At 34.2% G+C, this 21,391-nt stretch overlaps 2 protein-coding genes across 3 annotated transcripts; one reads left to right on the forward strand and one right to left on the reverse strand.

Moving 5' to 3' along the window:
* Window positions 1-4,167: 4,167 nt before the first annotated feature.
* Window positions 4,168-20,672, reverse strand: LOC142236886 (coiled-coil domain-containing protein 102A). Of its 2 annotated transcripts, XM_075308168.1 has the most exons (11): window positions 20,383-20,672; window positions 20,202-20,312; window positions 19,881-20,074; window positions 19,627-19,823; window positions 18,903-19,041; window positions 18,742-18,835; window positions 18,342-18,680; window positions 18,175-18,282; window positions 5,847-6,013; window positions 4,893-5,667; window positions 4,168-4,564 (listed from the first exon to the last, which is right to left on the reverse strand). In XM_075308168.1, exons 1-11 carry the CDS (start codon window positions 20,452-20,454, stop codon window positions 4,556-4,558), a joined length of 2,205 nt encoding a protein of 734 aa, XP_075164283.1. In that variant the 5' UTR covers window positions 20,455-20,672; the 3' UTR covers window positions 4,168-4,555. The 2 variants fall into 2 exon arrangements, with proteins under 2 accessions (XP_075164283.1, XP_075164284.1); XM_075308169.1 differs by lacking the exon at window positions 4,893-5,667.
* On the forward strand, window positions 14,511-16,296 carry LOC142236887 (glutaryl-CoA dehydrogenase, mitochondrial). Its single transcript, XM_075308170.1, has 2 exons — window positions 14,511-15,150; window positions 15,282-16,296. The coding sequence occupies exons 1-2, from the start codon at window positions 14,685-14,687 to the stop codon at window positions 16,073-16,075; spliced, it is 1,260 nt and encodes a 419-aa protein (XP_075164285.1). The 5' UTR covers window positions 14,511-14,684; the 3' UTR covers window positions 16,076-16,296.
* Window positions 20,673-21,391: the final 719 nt, after the last annotated feature.

Below are 21,391 nucleotides of genomic sequence, written 5' to 3' on the forward strand. Positions count from 1 at the left end.
TTCGTCAAATGCGTAGAGAAGTTCATTGCCAATTCTTTTCCTCGGGAAAATTTCGAAATAGATATTGAGTATATATGTAGTTCACTTAGATTGGTTTTATAATAAACATTAAACCCTACAACTCTATAAATTACAAGGTTCGAGTGATCGAAGTCAAAAATATTAATCAATTAAAAAAAATAATAAAATTTTTTCGAGCCTGTTCGATAGTAAATCTTTCTGTATGGGAGCCACCGTGGTGCAATGGTTAGCATGCCCGCCTTGCATACACAAGGTCGTGGGTTCGATTCCTGCTTCGACCGAACACCAAAAAGTTTTTCAGTGGTGAATTATCCCACCTCAGTAATGCTGGTGACATTTCTGAGGGTTTCAAAGCTTCTCTAAGTGCTTTCACTGCAATGTGGAACGCCGTTCGGACTCGGCTATAAAAAGGAGGTCCCTTGTCATTGAGCCTAACATGGAATCGGGCAGCACTCAGTGGTAAGAGAGAAGTTCACCAATGTGGTATCACAATGGACTGAATAGTCTAAGTGAGCCTGATACATCGGGCTGCCACCTAACCTAACCTAACCTAAATCTTTCTGAATAGATATTTCTTGTGAACCTTTATTTTGAGACACCCTGTATTACCAATGATCACACTCCATCCACTGGGAGACTAGCTTATACTCAAAAAAAATCAATGGCATATGAATGATATAGCCACTTCATAATAAAAAGAGTTTAAATACGTACGGAACTCAATAGTCCAAAATAATTGCATAAATATATTGATATAAATTCCTCCTTTTTTATATTTACGAAAATAATACCAAAACAAAAAGAACCCCAAAAACAAACTTTTGAAAAATGTGCTAAAGCTTTTAATTAACTAAGTAATTATTTGTACTTCAAAATTTATTATATTAATAAATAATATTAAAAAATGTATACCAAACCAATATGTGTATTAATAATCGTTTCTGGGGTAAAAGGTAAGTACAAAATTGTAAAATTCTTCAAAATTGTAGGTCTTCCACAAATTCAAAAAATATTAATTTGAAATTTCGACATTCTAAAGCACGAGATTTAAAAAAGGCGATCGATTTATATGAGCGTTACATCAGAATAATTTGAATAATCGTATTCATAAGATCAATTATTAAAATTAATTTTGATGAACAATTTTATACTTTCACTCAAATATTATGCAAAAATTTTGTATAAGAAGAAAATTTTGTAAAAATTTGATATAGAAATAAAATTTTGCGATAACTATCTATAGAAATGAAATTTTGAGAAAATTTTCTATAGAAATAAAATTTTGTGTAAATTTTCTGTAAAAATAAATTTTTGAGACAATTTTCTGTAGAAATAAAATTTAAAAAAAAAATAATTCTATTGAAATAAAATTTTGACAAAATTTTCTATAGAAATAAAATTTTGACAAAATTTTCTATAGAAATAAATTTTTTACAAAATTTTCTATAGAAATAAATTTTTTACAAAATTTTCTATAGAAATAAAATTTTGACAAAATTTTCTGTATAAATAAAAATTTGAAAAAAAATGTATCGAAGTAATAATTTGAATAATCGTTTTCATAAAATAACATTTTGATACAATTTTCTATAGAAAAAATTGACAACATTTGCTAAATTTAAATTTTCTATAGAAGTCAAATTTTGACAAAATTTTTTTATAGAAATAACAAAACCAACAATAACAAAACAAAACAAATGGAAAAAGAAGAGGAGGCACGCTCAAAATAAACCCAGCCATGTGAATTCAAATCGATGATTTGACAGTGGCATAGGAAAAGAGATATGTTTGTTTCGAGTTTATTTCGGCATAAGCCGGCTATCAATGTAAAACCTTTTTTCGGAGGGTTCAAGTGTGGTTTTTGTTGGGTTTAATAAACTGCCTGAATTTATTCTGATAATTGGTTGATAGTTTTGCTGCAAGTAGAGGATGCTGATGAGGAATGTGGTAATTCCGAAACGTGGGTCCATCCAACCATCTTGCAGTCTATAGGGCTTTGCCCAAATAAATTTGACAAACATTCTTTTCCTCTGTTGGTTAAGCTACTCTTGTAGTTTAGACAATGTATGGTTTTAAGCTGAAATAAAAAAAAAAAACAACGACAATGCTTAAAGAACAAAACCAACAATAACAAAACAAAAAAAAATAAAATATTGATAAAATTTTTAAACGAATAAAATTTTGAGAAAATTTTCTATGGAAATAGAATTTTGACAACATTTGCTATAGAAATAAAATTTTCTACAGAAATACAATTTTGACAAAATTTTCTATAGAAATAACATTTTGAGAAAATTTTCTAAAGAAATTAAATTTTAACAAAATTTCCTATAAATAAAATTGTGACAAAATAATTTTTGTTTGGATTTTCTCCAATTTTTGGTAGATTATTATTGGCTCGAACTTTCTGAAAAAAACCTCCGCAATTTTTATTGCAAAACACACATCGATAATATGAATTTTCCTTTGGGGATTTTTCATGGGGAAAAATATTTCAGTTGGGGATTTTTTGGTGATATAATTTCGAAATTTTGGAGATCTCTCTCGAAAAAATCTGGCAACCGTGTTTGTGGGTGCATTGGTTTTTCGACAATCACTCTTGGATTCTCATTCGCCCAAATGCGGCAATTCTGTTTATTGACGAATCCACTGAGGTGAAAATGTGCCTCATCACTGAAGATGTTTTTCTTCGAAAATTGATCATCCACTGTTGCCATTTCATGGAACCATTTAACACGTTGTTGGATTGTGTATCTCTCCATGGTTCAAATTGAGTAAGTCTGAAATAGAGAAATGTCAAATAAAATGCGGAAAAAACTTGGCGTTTAGGTGTGGTTCAAATTCAACATCGGCCCTTACAATTTAACCACCCTTTATCAGCAGAAAATACCAACAAACTACTGACAATAGCAGATTGTCAAAACAGCAGTTTTTTGACTGATGAAAAATACCAGTAAGTGTTTGCTATTAACAGCAGACTTTTTCTATTAATGTATAGTGTCTATGTACATACAGCCATGATCAAGAACTCGCTGATTCATTGCCCAGCAAAAACTAGGTAACCACATCTCATTACAATTTACATTACCAGGAGTAAAGCAGTCATCACACGTTGCATTACATTGCGGCTAGATATAATGACTAACTTGTAATGACAAAAATTAATACTTCTCGGTAATTTTCGAATTGTCATTCTCAAATTTTTAGGCAGTTGTAGTTAACGAATTAATAAAATAGAATAAATGATGGTACCATTGGGTATAATTATTCACATAATTGAGCACTTACATAAAAAATCAAAAAGAATATGTAATGTAACGGTAATTCTGAAGATTTTTCGGTTAAGAAATTTTTATCACAAATATTTCATAATAATTGTGTTTAATGACATTATCATATTATGTTTTAAATAAATGCTTTCTTATACCGCATTCACATTACACTTCCAAAATACACTTAAACTAAATTTCAAATGCCATTTGCCTTATAAAAAAAAAAACTTAAAATCCACTTTTAGTAGATTTCGAACCTAATATGAATTGGCTATTGAATATATTATAACGTAATTCATGAATCCAACTCCCTTAAACAACCTACATTTATTTCTATTTTAAGTGTGAAATTAATTTGCGTGTAATCTTATTTAGATGAATTATTAGATTTTTTGTTTATTTATACAATATTCGTTTCTATTCAAGTAGTTCTCCTATTACAGCATCACTCGCCATATTTTGATCCATTGTAATCGACGATAGAAATCAATATTTTCGAGATTTGGTTGCCTGTTACTATTTTGCAAGCTTTGGTGTATCTACGAATAAGTCATTACATATTAGGTGATTATATGCTTTAAATGCACTACTTATTTTATGGCCGAAAGTATGCCTGGGGAGAAGAACTTTCCTCCTAGGACATGCATATGTAAATGTAATAAGGGGTTATTAATTTTTAAATAGGCTTACCTACAAGATTACCGGGTAATGAGAGTTTTTGCTGGGCAGACAAAATAATATATTTATATTTATTTTGTTTTCAAATCTTAAATGTTAAACAATATAGTTTACCCTTAAATCAAGGAAGATACTTACACTAAATTATATAAATTGATCTTGTGCCTCTTCTTAATCGGAATAATAATAATGTGTATGCGGATATTAATATTTATTATTTTTATTATATATGGAGTTGATTTTTTTTTTAAATATGCTTAAGATGTTTTGCATATAACTTCTATCAATACAATATATTATAATAATATATATAGGAGCTCATATACTATGTAGTACCCTAAGACAGGGTGATTAGATATAAAAATGTCCTTAGAATAATGATGAATATGGATAGTTATGTTAATGAATCCCATAATACTTAAGGTAAATAAGGAAATTTTCGTTTTTCATAGATGCATCTGAATTATATAATTCAGTACATTGTTTTAGTTATATTAAGCATCTGGTCTGGAAGTTGAGCTATGCACCTTTATTCACTATTTCCTTCTGTTTCTTCGTCGAGTAGCAGACTTGTTGATCCATAATTACGGAGTCTGTGGAATGGTAAAAATAAAGACGAAATTAGTTTCAGAAATGTAAATGACATCGTGCAAGATTACTATTCACATCATTCGGTGTTATTTTGGTTACTTTACAAATTAGTTAAAATTAAGGCAATACTTACAAATATTAATTAGATCAGATAAGCAAAATTTTATTTCATATAAAAATAAAAAATAATAGCCGAAAATTAAAAAATAACATTCACATATACCCAAATATAAAAGAAAAAAAATTAAGATTTCGAGTATAACCGTACATTTAATGAACAGATTCATATTGTTGGTTCTTCTGCCTAGGGTTTAATTTAGAATTACTTACCTCATCGTCAGATACTTTAAGACCATCCAGATTTATGCTATTCCTGGAGTAATTTCCAGAAGGAGCCGAACTTGTGGTGTCTTTTTGATAGAATTTTGAGTCAGCATTTACGCCACCAATACCAATACCGCCAACAGTCGAAGAACGTGAATGGTCTTCAAATAGTTGACGATTAATATCGTCTTTTGAAAGATTTGATGAATTCGTATTCAAATTTGGTGAATTTGAATTAGCCACATTATTGCCACCAATAGCTGTGCTCGACTTTAAAGGTAAAACCAAATTTGCTCGGTTATTTTGAGCATTTGACTGATTACCACCGCTGTTATTGCAGCTGCCGGCAGCGCTATTGATACTTTGTCCACCATTATGTCTTCCGGATGATCGTTCACGTTGTTCGCGCTGGTGGTGATGATGTTGGTGATGTAAATGCGATGGATTGTCAAATTTCTGTTTGGCCCTTTCAAATTCCAAATTACGACTTTTCGACTCAAAAATATTCTCCTCAACATGTGATGTTTTGGCATCAAAAAAATGGCTCGATTGTTGCTGTTGCAATAGAGTGCGTTCGGTGTGACTAGAACGTTTAGATGAAGCTTCGCCACCCGTGGAATGGCGAAGACCAACACTACTTTGTGATGGTCCATCATCAAATATCTGACGCAAGTCATTGATATTTGGCAAGCAATCACTGGGAATTTCAACAGCAATTTTGCTGCGTAATTGAACACCATTAAAACTTCCACCACCTCGTAATTGGGGACTTGGAATACGTCTAATACATAGCAGAGTAATTGTATAGAATATTATTGCAAAATAGAAAAGGTTAGCAAAGATGTTATGCCAATTCCAGCAGCATTCCATAGGTTAGAAGAAGTTATATTAAATTATATTACTTGTTTCACAACATGAAAAATGTTAAAAGAAAAAAATGCTCTTCTTGAGCTGCCAAACCTTGTTTGTAAGTGTTGCACTTGAACTTGCAAACCCTCATTTTGACCAACTAGCTCATCATTAGATCTCTGCAAACGACGTACTTGGTTAACCGCTGAATCAAGTTCATCTTCCGCCGAAGCCAATTCACGTTTTAGTTCCTCCACTCGCTGGCGTAAACGTTTTACCTAAAAAAAAACATATTTCAAATGGATTAAAACAATCGATGGAATCTTATGTTTCTAAGGTTTCTAGAAACTCCAGAAATAAAACCATGCGATCGGTCTATGGGGGCTATAGCAAAAAAGGGCCGATAGGCTCCATTTTCGACTAATCTATTTGTGGTCCTAAAATACCTCCAGATTTCCAATTTCAGACAAATCGGATAAAAACTACGGTTTCTAGAACCCCAAGAAGTAAAATCGGGAGATCGGTCTATAAGGGGGGCTATTCCAAAACACGGACCGATATAGCCCGTCTTCGAACTTGGCCTGCGTGAAGGCAAAAGATGAATATGTGCCAAATTTCAGAACGATAGCCTCATTATTGAAGACTGCGATGACTGCGTGATTACAACAGACAGACAGACAGACGGACATGCTTATATCGTCTTAGAATCTCTCCCTGATCCAGAATATATATATGTTATATAGTCGGAAATCAATATTTCGATGTGTTACAAACGGAATGGCAAACTTATTATACCCCCGTCACCATTCTATGCACAGAAAAAAATATCACCAAAATATTTCCAATTAAAAAGTTAATTGAAGTTGAAATTTTTTTCAATTAATAAATTAATTGGTACAATTAACTTTTTAATCAAGATAGAAACATTAAGTTAATTTAGTCAATGATTGAAAATTTAAAAATTTTTAATTAAAAATTTAATTGATACAAGTAACTTTTATTCAAATTCGGAAGACTAAGTCAGTTAAAAAAGTGATGCATTTTTTTAAATTTCTAATTAAATTTGTTTTTTTCAATCAACATCAATTAAATTTTTAATTGAATCAATTAAAAAATTAATTGAAATTTGGTAATGAAATCAATTAATTTTTTAATCAAGAATTTTTTCTATGCCCAATTAAAACTGTGATTGATACTATCATTTTCGTGATTGAAGACATTTCAATTAAAAAATTAATTGAATCAATTAATTTCGTGATTGAATCAGAAAAAAATTTTTTTGTGTGTGGTGGTGGGTATAAAAAGAACAAAAATCGCACAAATTTTACTTTTCATTTTCATAATTTTTCATTGCACCTTGTATATTGGCACAGATCCAGCTCTCGGTTCACGTGCAATTTGCCGTAACATATGTGCTAGCATTGTTCAAAATGTCTTGTTGAAAAAATGTTGAAAACGTTTATAGGGTTTATGGAGAGTATTGTGGAACAACTTTCAATTTTGCAAAAAAAATAAAAACTGTTATGTAATATTTATGCCAAGTACTTATCCAACCAATTATTTACATTCAAAACAAATGGTGACTACCGTCCAATTTCGATTTCGCGATGATGGAAAGTCCGAGTTATTAATATAGCTTGACCAGCATTTAATACCGTAGACCATGGAATCCTCTATTCATAACTCAGATATTTCTTTCATTTCTCTGGTTCTGACATTCGTTTGCTCTACTTAATAACCGAAGTCAAATTGTCTACTTGGATAGATTTCTAAACATCTTCCGATGCACAAAGGCGTACCGCAGGGTTCAAATTTTATTCACATACAGATTTTTTTTTGTCTTCAATCACGAAATTAATTGATCCACTTAATTTTTTATTGAAATTTCTTCAATCACAGAAATTATAGCATCAATCGCCAAAGACAATTAAAAAATTAATTGATCAAATTAATTTTTATGATGTTGTTGTAACAGTTTATTGTGATTTCATCCATTTTTATGTTATACGCTCTGGTACTTCAGCTTGTGGCCAGATTGAGGAACTCTGCGACTAAGGTGGGGTGCGTCCAGAGTGATCTGGTGGTAAGTCGGGTTGGTTTAGCAGGGCAAGAGAAAAGATGACGCGTGTCGTGTGGCCCTTGGTTGCAAATTGGACATACGTCAGCTATGCTGCTATCAATCACCGATAAGTAAGAATTGAGGCGGCTGCACTAGCCTGATCTTAATCGGGCTAAAACTACCCTCGTCTGACGTGGGAGGTCTCTTTCCTCCGGTGCTATGGGCGGTGGACGGACTCCGAGAACAGGATTAACCTTGTAGCTGCTCACCGCTTCAGCTACAGTATCCTCATGAATCCTGTTCAAACCTGCCTGGTACGCTGCTTGATCTAGAGGCTCTCTTTTGTAACGCTGGCAGGTATGTATGTTATTCCACTGTGTGTCAATGGTCTGCGGTGTCCACACTGGAGCTGCATAGTTTACCACTGACCGGACAATTGCCTTATAAGTAGTTAACAAGGTTTCTTTGTCCGCACCCCAAGTACTGCCGGCAAGTGACTTGAGGACCTTGTTTCTACCGCGGATCTTATTACATATTGCAGTGGCATGGGCGGATGACCTAAAAAGGTTGTCGAATGTTACCCCGAGTATCTTGGGGTAGTTTACTGTCGGAATTACTTCGCCATCAACTCTAAAATTCAACTGCCTTAGCACTTCCGCCGTCCATGTAGTAAACAGTGTAGCTGAGGATTTGGTGGCAGATATCCTCAGATTTCTAGCAGTGAAATAACTGATAAGATCAGCAATGTAGACGTTTAAGCGATCGCATATGTCATCAACAATGGGCCCGGATGCCATGATTGTACAGTCGTTCGCATATGATACAATCTCGACGCCGTCAGGAGGGGGTGGAATCGAGGACAGGTAGAGGTTAAATAGTGCCGGAGATATCACCCCACCCTGGGGAACTCCCTGTTTAACTCTACGGTGTTTTGACTTTTTGTCCCTGAATTCCACGTACGACTGGCGTCCACACATATAATTCAGAACCCAACGTTTCGTTCCTGCCGGTAGGGACATATTCTCGATGTCCTCGAATAATGTGGCATGGTTGACCGTATCGAATGCTTTCGATAGGTCAAGCGCCACGAGGACCGTCCTATGACACGGCTTGGGCTGATTAAGTCCCCTATTGATATGTGTCGAAATGGCATGTAAGGCTGTCATCGTACTGTGTACCTTACGGAATCCATGTTGATGGTGGGCAGCTGGAAAATTCTCCACAAGGCTGGGGAGGATTAGTGCCTCAAGTGTCTTGGCTACTGGCGAGAGAAGGGATATCGGTCTGTACGATTCACCTTTACTCGAATCTTTGCCTGGCTTCAGTAGTGGAATCACCCTTCCCATCTTCCAGACATCGGGTATAACGAGTGATTCCAAGGGCAAATTGAGGAGTCTGGTCAGGTACTCAACTCCCAGTATTCCCAGGTGCTTCAGCATTAGCATTGAAATTCCGTCGGGGCCCAGCGCCTTGGATGCTTTCGCGCTATTGATGACATTGGTAACTTCGGTTGCGGTAAATTGTGGTGTGCCATCGGCTCGGAGACCACGTATGCGACGAGAGGCTCTCCTTTTCGCTCTATCACTCTCGGGATGCTCGACATACTGTCGGTTGAAGTATTTGGCGCATCTCTTCGGATCAGTCACGTCGCGAAAGGTGACTGAAATCCCATCATCCCTTGTAGCGGGGTTCGAGAGGGCTCTCACTGTCGACCATAATTTACCTTTTCCTGTGCCTAGGTTACATTGCTTCAGGTGCTCTAACCTTGTGCTCGTCGACTATCTTACTAATCTCTAGATTCAGTTCCCTGATTCTAGGGTCAGCAGGGTTAGCACGACGGCGTTCATCACGGTCGTCTGCGAGTCCCGCCGCTTCAGCTGGGAAGTTAGGCCTCACTTGGGCAATTCGACCAGCTGGAATGAAGCGAGCGGTTGCTGCGTTGATGATGTCCCTGAACACCCTCTGGGCAACAGGAACATGAGAGGGGGACGGGAGCTCACTGAAGCGGCGATCTATATATTCTCTGAAGCCTTCCCAGTTGGCTTTCTTTTGGTTTATGAACGTCCGTCGTTCAGAGGTTATGAAATCGGAGGGTCGGATAATGGTGAGAATTATGGGGAGGTGGTCTGAACCCAATGAAATGACGGGTTGCCAGGAAACGTCATTTATCAGACCAGGCGATGCTAAGGATAAATCTAGCGAACTGCCGCAGTCACCCGTAATTCTCGTGGGGCCTCTTCGTTCACCGTGCAAAATGTGGAGTCATCTATCTGCTCTGCCAAAGCTATGACTCTCTGGTCATTACCCAGGAGAGAATGCCAAAGTTCGTGGTGGGCGTTAAAGTCTCCTAGAACCAATCGGTTATGCCCGCACAACAGCCACTCAATGTTTAGGCTATAACCTGGAGCACAGCTGCCAACCGGCGGTATATACACATTGTATAGCTCTATTTCGGCAGCCCCAGACTTGACTGCTACCCCCCATACATTCCATGCAGGGGTCACTAGTGTCTGGCACAAGCGGGATAGGTCTATACTTGCACGGAACGGTGTAAAATGAAAGCCAGGCCACCATCTCCATTCCTAGTGCGATCCTTACTCAGCACATTGTACCCATGACAATGGCGCAAGCTACAGGTCTCATTTAGCTTTGTTTCTTTGATCGCCGCGACCCTGATCCTCTTCCGATTCATAAAATCTATTATTTCGCTAATCTTACCTCGGAGCCCATTGCAATTAAATTGATGCTGCGGCGGAGAATATTGTTGTGCGGGAGATGTCGGGGGGGTCGCATAGTCTGATGACCCACTGCCGCTATCACTGGCACAGCATCCTACCACGTAGTCAGTATGACTATACTCCCGTAGCGATGTTAGGCCGGAACAATTCCGGAAGTGCACCCATTCCAAGCACCGGTTACACCGAAACCGAACGATGGTGAATTTGGTTTCGACAGACCGAACAGAACCATGGTCCGGGGTTCTGCTCTATCCCGGCTCGGACCAAAAGCAAACGGAGAAGGTTCCCCGGGATGCACCTCCTCCAACACAAAAAGACGGACGAAACAACACGTACACTGATGTGACAGCCGCTGGCCGATGAGTTGGACCCATCGGGTCAATCCGGTACAGAGAACCCGCCGCCGTGGGATTGAATTTTTATGATTAATTTTTGTTTCAATTAAATAATTTGTTGAACCAATTAAATTTTTAATTGAATATGTTTTAATTCATTTTTAATTGAATATGTTTTAATTCAATTTCAATTAAAACTTCTATTGGAAAAATGTTGGTGATATTTCTTTCTGTGCATGTTACATAAATGACGTTCATATTTATTTTAGAGCTGATAGAAACATATTTGATGTGCAGTCAAAATGGTGAACGATGACCTGTTCGTTCATTGTTCATGAATGGGCGTCATTGTTCATGAATGGGCGTCCTCCATCACAGAAAAAAATATCATGAACAATTTTCCAATTAAAATTTTAATTGAATTTTAAAAACTATTCAATTAAATAATTGGTTCAATAAATGTTTTAGTAGAAACAAAAACCAAATACAACAATTAGTTGTATCAATTAATTTTTAATTGGAAGAATTAATTATACCCTTCACCACTACTGTGGTACAGGGTATAATAAGTTTGTGCATTTGTATGTAACGCCAAGAAGGAGTAATCATAGACCAACCTTTTAGTATACGGATCGGCTTAGAATTAAATTCTGAGTCGATTTAGCGATGTCCGTCTGTCTGTCTGTTGGTGTATTTTTGTGCGCAAAGTACAGCTCGCAGTTTTAGTCCGATTGTCCCAAAATTTGGTATAGGGTCCTGTTTCGGCTCAAAGGCGATCCCTATTGAAAAAATCGGTTCAGATTTAGATATAGCTGCCATATATATTTTTCACCGATCTGGTCATAATTGGCGTGTATATCAACCGATCTGCCTCAAATTCCGTCCATCCGAATATTTTATGAGTCTCGAAAAACTTGCAAAATATCAGCCAAATCGGTTCAGATTTAGATATAGCTCCCATATATAGCTTTCGCCCGATTTACACTCATTTGCCCACAGAGGCCAATTTTTTGCTCCGATTCAGTTAAAATTTTGCATAGGGCGTAGAATTAACATTGTAACTATGAGTGCCAAATTTGGTTGAAATCGGTTCAGATTTGGATATATCTCCCATATATAGCTTTCGCCCGATTTACACTCATATGACCACAGAAGCCAATTTTTTAACTCCGATTTAGTTGAAATTTTGCACAGGGAGTAGAATTAGCATTGTAGCTATGCGTGCCAAATTTGGTTGGCATCGGTTCAGATTTAGATATAGCTCCCATATATATGTTTTTTTGATTTCGACAAAAATGGTCAAAATACCAACATTTTCCTTGTTAAATCGCCACTGCTTAGTCGAAAAGTTGTAAAAATGACTCTAATTTTCCTAAACTTCTAATACATACATATCGAGCGATAAATCATAAATAAACTTTTGCGAAGTTTCCTTAAAATTGATTCAGATTTAAATGTTTCCCATATTTTTTTACTAAAATTGTGTTCCACCCTAGTGCATTAGCCAACTTAAATTTTGAGTCTATAGATTTTGTAAAAGTCTATCAAATTCTGTCCAAATCGAGTGATATTTAAATGTATGTATTTGGGACAAACCTTTATATATAGCAACCAACACATTTGACGGATGTGATATGGTATCGAAAATTTAGATCTACAAAGTGGTGCAGGGTATAATATAGTCGGCCCCGCCCGACTTTAGACTTTCCTTACTTGTTTTTTTGACTTTGGTGATTGGTATAATATAGTCGGCCCCGCCCGACTTTAGACTTTCCTTACTTGTTTTTTTGACTTTGGTGATTGATACTATCATTTCTGTGATTGAAGACATTTCAATTAAAAATAAACTGGATCAATTAAAAATATTTGTTTCTGTGACTGGTTTGTGTCTGAACCCAGATAAATCTAAGTGTCTTGTTATTAAGGGACGAACTACGTACCACATTGTAGAACACAGCATTATTCTCAATGGCCCAAGGATTGACATTGTTAAGTCAAGAAACTGGAAGTAACTTTTAACCCTAGCTTACAAACAAAACAAAATTTGTGGATTTTTGTTTAAAATTTTTGTACTTGCACCGATTCTATATACAACTCCTTATCATTTAAAAACGTTTTTGGCTAAATTTTTATTTACTGTGTAACAAAAAATCACATTTTCGGTACTCATTTTTATGAGGGAGAGCGAAAAACTAAAAAAACGCATACGTCTCTCAGACGTAGATAAGATGTCTAGGATTAATGAAAATTTAATCTAGTCGGATCAGATCATATACGATTCGTGTAACTAGAATAAATTATTAACAAATTAAGAACATTTTTGGCGTCACACTCATTTACTCCACAGAATATAAGAAATTTATTAGCAAAGACTTACCCCATGTCATTTTTATTTTATGACAGTGACAGTGTCAGTATGCGGATACTTACTGCCTGTTCATGAAACACAAAATCGACTCGAGACGAATCGTTCGTCTAGATTGAAACTAAAATAATTTCTAGAAAATCCTGAATTTTATCATTAACTCATTATTTACGATGTACTATGGAACACCGAAACAATTGGGATTTCACAGACTCTGGTTTTCGAGATATCAATAAGTGATTTTTGACGAATCGTTCGTCTCGAGGCGAACGAAAATTCCACGAACAGGCAGTTAATGTATTGTTCAATAATATCTGTGAATATGTCTATGGTATCAGAAGGTATGATCATATTTCCAGGTACAGTATTCGTCTATACGGCCTGACAATAAGTAACTTATATCAGATAAAGGCACTTATTTTATTACACTCTCTTTCTTGTAACACTCAATTCATCCAAGTATTTCAGAATCATATTGAACTGAATAGTCTAAGTACGTCTGAAATAAAACGGTGTACCGCTAAACCTATATAGTATAAGTATTTAATAAATCTAATATTATTTAACAGAAAATCGTAGGAAGAGTTTAAATTCGGTGGGTAATATACCGGGAAAATGACGTCGTCAATGTTTTTATGAAAGTGAAGTCGTCGCTACTGTTATCAATATTTACAGATTGAATACAGTAACAAAAATATTTTTGTCATAATTTTTAACATATATTTAAGAAATATAAAGAAATTTGCTATTCTGTTTTATCAACAAAACTCAACTTAGTACAGATGACGTGAATTAACATTAAATTATCCGTTGATGTAAAATACTTTTCAGCAACGCCAATCGAAAATGGATGTTATTTTTTGATATGTCATGTAAACATAGTTCTAACCTATATACTATACCAACAAGTTAATCCAAATTTACAAATTGAATGGCGATCGTTTTGCGACAACTACGTTGACAAATCTTATCAAGCGATTAGAAAATATCATGAGGTGTGATTAAATAAAGTACATAACAACAATTGAAATGGGTGTGTATATTTTAATTCTCTCCGTGTTAACTAAAATCTGTCCAACCATAGATAAGATTTATATTAAACTAAATATCAATAAAATAACTTATGAAATTTAAGAGAGATTTGATTATGTCTTTAATGTAGAGAATAAAAGAGTACCCAATTCGATTGGGTACAAGAGAATATGCTGATAAATATCTACACATGCTTGTTCTACACTAAAAATATTTCAAGTGTTGATACGTAGTAACCTCACTCAAACAAGCCTCCCATTCAGTGTGACGAGAATATTCCAACTAAACAGAACAGTCGGTCGGTTGGCTAAAGGCCTCAGCTGATTTTATGTGCATGTGTGAGAACTGTAGTGTGTATTAAACTGAACAGAAAGAACTTATCTAACACAATAGATACCAAAGGAAAAATAACAAAACAAAATGCTTGCAAAAAATGTTTTAACTAAACTGCGTCCTCTGGTGTCCAGAGCAACATTTGCAACTAAATCAGGGGAGTCGCCGAAATTCAATTGGCAAGATCCTCTGAATTTGGAATCCCAATTGACCGAAGATGAAATTGCGATACGAGATTCGTTCCACAGCTATTGTCAAAGTACACTGCTTCCACGAGTTACTAAGGCTAATCGAGAGGAAACTTTCGACAAAGAAATAATGGAAGAAATAGGAAGTCTTGGAGCTTTGGGCTGTACCCTAAACGGTTATGGATGTGCTGGTGTCTCTAATGTTGCCTACGGTCTATTGACACGTGAAATTGAGCGTGTGGATTCAGCGTATCGGTCTGCAATGAGCGTTCAGAGTTCTTTAGCTATGGGTGCTATTTACGATTATGGCACGGATGCGCAAAAAGAAAAATACTTGCCAAGGATGGCTCAAGGCAAATTAATAGGTAAGCTAAGTAGTTTGCAAATCATAAATGTAGAGATAGTAGAAGCGTCGTTGAAGTACCCCACATACAATATGAGATAAGTGATAAGCGATAAGCGATAAGAATGAAGTTTGTTTTTTCATTATTTACAGGTGCTTTTGGTCTAACCGAACCTAATCATGGCAGCGATCCGGCTGGCATGGAAACTAGAGCCAAATACGATAGTAAATCAAAGTGCTACATTCTGAATGGCTCCAAAACATGGATTACTAGTTCACCCATTGCGGACGTTCTCATTATATGGGCTAAAGCTGAAGATGGTAAGGTGAGAGGTTTCGTTGTTGAACGTGAACAATCTCCAAAAGGCTTGGCCACACCGAAAATTCAAGGAAAATTCTCTTTGAGAGCTTCACCTACAGGCATGATTCTTATGGATGATTTACATGTCCCCGAAGAGAATTTATTACCAAATGTAGTTGGATTTAAAGGTCCATTCGGGTGCCTTAACAATGCTCGTTACGGTATTGCTTGGGGTGCTTTAGGTGCTGCTGAAGCTTGTGTTGAAATAGCCAGACAGTATACCTTGGATCGTAAACAGTTCAAGCGTCCTTTAGCAGCAAATCAAATAATCCAAAAGAAACTGGCCGATGCGTCTACAGACATTGCATTAGGTTTGCAGGCATGTCTACAAGTTGGCCGCCTAAAAGACAAAAAATTGCACACCCCCGAAATGATATCCATGATCAAACGCAACAATGCTGGTAAAGCATTAGATATTGCCCGAGTTATGCGAGATATGTTGGGAGGCAATGGAATTTCAGATGAATATCATATTATCCGACATGTGATGAATTTGGAAGCTGTCAATACCTATGAAGGAACCCATGACATACATGCTTTGATCTTGGGCCGTGCAATTACTGGTATAGCAGCATTCGCTAATTAAATGTATCGATTTTATGTTTCCGATTTTAGAAAAGGCATTTAGTATTTGTGGTAATTAAAATTAAAAAAAAATATGTGTAAAAGATGAAAAGTATTTTTTATATATATTTTTAAATATGTATGATATTATTGAAAATTATTAATTGGATTATTTTGTAACATACTAATAAAATAAATCTTTGTTTGAAGATCAAATTTTCAAACCAAGAATACGAAACTATACACCATGTTCTAACCTACTTTGCGAATTGCAAAACGCAATAGTTCCATTTCACCATATAATTTATACTACAACGTGTTACAATCACGGTTGCCACCATAGGTAGAATTCTACCAAACATGGTAGATTTTCTACTGTTTAGTAGATTGATAGAATTCCTGATTATTCGGTAGATTTTGCAAAATATTCCTCTCCAATAAAAAGGTACTTCACAAATTTGTATATCTTTATTTTCCTACAGAAATAAAATGTTGACAAAATTTTCTACACAAATATAATGTTGACAAAATTTTCTATACAAATAAAATGTTGATAAAATTTTCTATAGAAATACAATTTTGACAAAATTTTCTATAGAAATCAAATTTTGAATTTTTTTCTATAGAAATAAAATTTTGTCAAAATTTTGGAAACATTTTTCTATAGAAATAAAATTTTGACAAAATGTTCTATAGAAATAAAATGTTGACAACATTTTGTAGAGAAATAAAATTGGACAACATTTTCTATAGAAATAAAATTTGGACAAAATTTTCTTAGAAATAAAATTTGCACAAAATTTCCTATAGAAATAAAATTTTGACAAAATTTTGTATATTTATAGAATTAAAATTTTACAAAATTTTGTATATAGAATTAAAATTTTGACAAAATTTTCTTTAGAAATTAAATTTTGACAAAATTTCAAAAAAAAAATTGGACAAAATTTTCTATAGAAATAATATTTTGATATAGAAATTAAAATTTGACAAAATAAAATTTTGGTAAAATTGTGTATATAGAACTAAAATTTTGACAAAATTTTGTATAGAGAATTAAAATTTTGACAAAATTTTCTATAGAAAAAAAAAATTCACAAAATTTTTATAGAATTTTATAGAAATAAAATTGGACAAAATTTTCTATAGAAATAAAATTTGGACAAACTTTTCTACAAAAACACAATTTGGACAAAATTTTCTATAGAAATAAAATTTTGACAAAATTTTGTATATAAATTTGTAATTCTATAGAAATATAGTTTTGACAAAAATTCTCTTAGGTATAAAATTTGGACAAAATTTTCTATAGAAATAATATTTGGACAAAATTTTCTATAGAAATAAAATTGGACAAAATTTTCTATAGAAATAAAATTTGCTCAAAATTTTCTATAGAAATAAAATTTTGACAAAATTTTGTACACAGAATTAAAATTTTGACGAAATTTTGTATAAAGAATTAAAATTTTCACAAAATTTTCTTTAGAAAAAAATTTTTTGGCATAATTTTGACAATATTTTCTTTAGAAATAAAATTTTGACAATATTTTCTTTAGAAATTAAATTTTCTATAGAAATAAAATTTTGACAATATTTTCTATAGAAATAACATTTTGACAAAATTTTCTATAGAAATAAAATTTTGACAAAATTTTCTATAGAAAAAAAAATTGGACAACATTTTCTATAAAAATAAAATTTGGACAAAATTTTCTATAGAAATAAAATTTTGACAAAATTTTGTATATAGAATTAAAATTTTGACAAAATTTTCTATAGAAATAAAATTTTGACAAAATTTTCTATAGAAATAATATCTTGGTTGCCATGGGAGGCCTCTTTTTTCTGGACCTTTTACTATGTAGTCTCTCACCGCTTCAGCTACGATATACTCATGAATCCTGTTAAGACCTGCATGGTATTCTGCCTGATCTAGAGGCTCTCTTTTGACGTTATGAATTTTGTCGAAGATAAATGAATTTCATATAAATGGGGAATAATTGTACAAATCACGTCAATTTCTTGTGATATTGTCCTACGTACTGTGTAAATATAATTATGGAATAATCTTGAATTCTCAATCAAATTATTAATAGATAACAAATACATTTTATTTACCTCTGCCTCATACTGCTCAGCGCGCCTTACAGCATGTCCCAATTCTGTATTAGTTTCCGATAGAAGTTTCTTCAACTTGGAATGTGAGCTTTTAAGTTCACTTAATTCCTGAAATATTTATATATAATGTTGTCATTGTAATTTCTCTTTTCATTATTGCTGCTTACTTTTGTACGTTCGGATAATTCTTGCTGTAAAGCACGTACTTCAACATCAGTTGCTGGCAAAGGCCGGCCTTTACGATCTGATCTGTCTTGTAAATCGCGTATTTCTGCGCGTAATTTCTTATTATCACGTTCTAATCCTAACTTTTCCGTTTCTAGGCGTTCTCTTTTTCCCCATTCTGATGCATTTTCAGCTTGAAGTCTTTCCAATTCGGAGCGTAGCTCGGCCAAACGTCGTTCTAAGTTTTCTCGCGATGATACCTCTTCCGCCAAAGAATTATTTATAATTCGCATTTCCGCCCTGTGAGATTCTTGTAATGTTAATAATTCACGAACAGCCTCCTATTATATTAATATAAAGATAAACATTATCATAATAGTATATAAAGAATTATTTACAAACCTGTTTTGCTGTTCGTAATTCCTCCTGTCGATCTCGGACTTCTTGAATTTCCAAAGATAGCTTCTCCAGATTTTTATGCAAGACATGTTTCTCACTAAGAATATTCAGTACAAAACATATTACAAGAAAAAATAAAAGCAATTTCAAAAAGTAAGACTTACTCTCTTTCTGCCTGCACTGTTTTCTGTGCTTCATCTAGACGTAATTGCAACATCGATATTTTTTGTAGTAAATAGTCTTCATCAAAATCATCTTTTGAAAGTTGCTGTATGAGGCGTTTCTCTTCTGCAGAAACTTCATCTGGAAGTATATAATTACTTATTATTAAATCCGCATATGCTCATAGTTTGAATTTATTTTATAAAAAAATATTTATTCTTGACCTTACTGGTCGTGTAGAATAGACGGGCTCATTACTACTTGTTTTATTTATTCATTAAGAACATGTAATTCTAAGTTTATTAGAAACTTTAATTTTGTCTAGCTATCAGCCACTTCTCTCGTATCTCTGAATGTAGTCCCATAGTATAAGGACCTCTATTTATATCGGACTTTAACCAATGGGAGGTAAAAATTTACAATTAAACATTTCTAATTAAAACGGTGTCGTTGTATGTATATATACGTGCCAACGGTATCAAATGAAATTACAATTTTTATAGAGCAGATTTTTTGTCTAGTTCGGACTTGTAAGGCGGACTGGAAGGCTTTCATTATTGTTCCAATAAGAAAATATAACTTGGCAACATTCTTTTATATAAAAGTCAATTGCACACATTAACAGATTTTTATAGATTTATCCAATTAAAAATAGCATTTCTTCAAGTTAGGCTATACAAATATTTTGCAAATGTATAAGTAATCTGTATTTGATAAATTTCTTACCCATATCGGTTAAAGTTTTCGGTACAGCACCCTTTAATATAAACTCCTCAATGTCCAAGTCCTTCATGTCACCACCCGCAGCCTTAGTTACTAAGCCATCTTCACTATTTACATTTTTCAAACCGTCAGAAGAGATGTCAGGTGAATTATTAGTATCTCGTATATTGGACTCTGACTCTTCGCCAGTGTCGGCCACCCTGTAATAAAACTGGTTTTATTCATCCATATAAATAAGTCGCAAAGTAAAGACCAACCCGGTTTTGTGAAATTGTCCAGCATGTTTCATCATCAAAGAATGCACTTTTTCCATCTCTTTTTTAAGCTGCGAAATTTGGACTTCCAAATCATTTTTTTCGCGTTTATAAGAATTAGCTTCTTTCATTGCCATCTCCAAATTTGCCCTCAACTGTTTTGCTTCTTCCCTGGCCTTATTACGTTCATTACGCACCTGAAAATGATTACATGTAAGGAACGTCTTATTCTGTAACTGTGTTTGTGTTGACATAACAATTTGGTAACTACAGGATACCTTTGTTGCTGTCAATTAGAACAAATCATTTCTTTATTAAACATACCTTACTCCACTTTTCCCGCCAATTGGCTGTGCAGTCAGACCACCACTTCATGGTCTTTTCCATTTGGGCAGCCCTTGCTCTGGCCTCCTCCAACTCCCTTTGACGTTGTGACTATCATAAATAGTAGCCTCGTTAATATGAACTTTTCCTCAAGAAATTTACTGAAGTTAATGATACGAACCTCCCGAGCTTCCCATTCAGTATCTCCATAACGTCCTCCCGCCATAGTATTGCTTACTAATCCTTGGTCCATACCCCTGTTTTTTAACTATTTTACCCCGGTGTCAATACCTTCCCATACAGTAGGCTATTTTTTCATAAGTAATGTGATTTGTAGTTTCAAAAACTCCTTATATTGTATCCTATGGTAGCATTTTTGATATTTACTACTATTAAATCTCCATATATTTAATTTTAAGTTTTGTTAAATATTTTGTTTACTTTTGAATGGATTTTATCTCTACCTACATATTTCGATATATAGATATATTTGTAATCGGATAGTCATTTATCGATTACAATCATGTCCCTATAAATTTATGAGAATATTCTCAATAAACATGACCATTTGAAAAATGTTTATATTCAAGACACTTTCAAAGAAATTTTCAAGGAATTACCAAAGAATTTAAGGAATTGAGGAAACCCTCATAATCAACGTTGACCCTGACGACTTTTTTGACATCTTTTAATATGACGGCACTTCTGGGAATCCCCACCACGTCGAAAACAGTCGTATACAATATCCAAAATTCGTCAGAAAAGCGCCGTTACTATTGAGAAGTTGCACCATACCAAGTTATGCGCCGTGCAGACTATAACTTTATCCTGACGACAGTGCTCGTGTCGAACATATCTCATATATTGGCCACATTATAAGTTAAGTCCGAAGACATAATCGATACTGCTGCATGTTTATATGTGATCGCTCCCATAAACATATGCAACAGTCGATTATGCCTTCAGACTAAAGGCCGGTATGCACCTCTAGCGAAATTTTCGGTAGCAAAAATTTATTTAAGTCTGCAACAAAAAAACAGGGCTGTGCTTTTAAACATTGTTAATATATGTTCCAAATATTCCTCAAATAAATTGTTTATTATTTACAGACCTTTTAAAACTTTTACGCACACAATGGTTGTAATAAATTAAATGTTTGCTGCCAAAATATGCTTTTGACAACCCTGTTA

Source organism: Haematobia irritans, chromosome 4 (assembly GCF_050003625.1).
Source record: "Haematobia irritans isolate KBUSLIRL chromosome 4, ASM5000362v1, whole genome shotgun sequence".
Lineage (NCBI taxonomy): Eukaryota > Metazoa > Arthropoda > Insecta > Diptera > Muscidae > Haematobia > Haematobia irritans.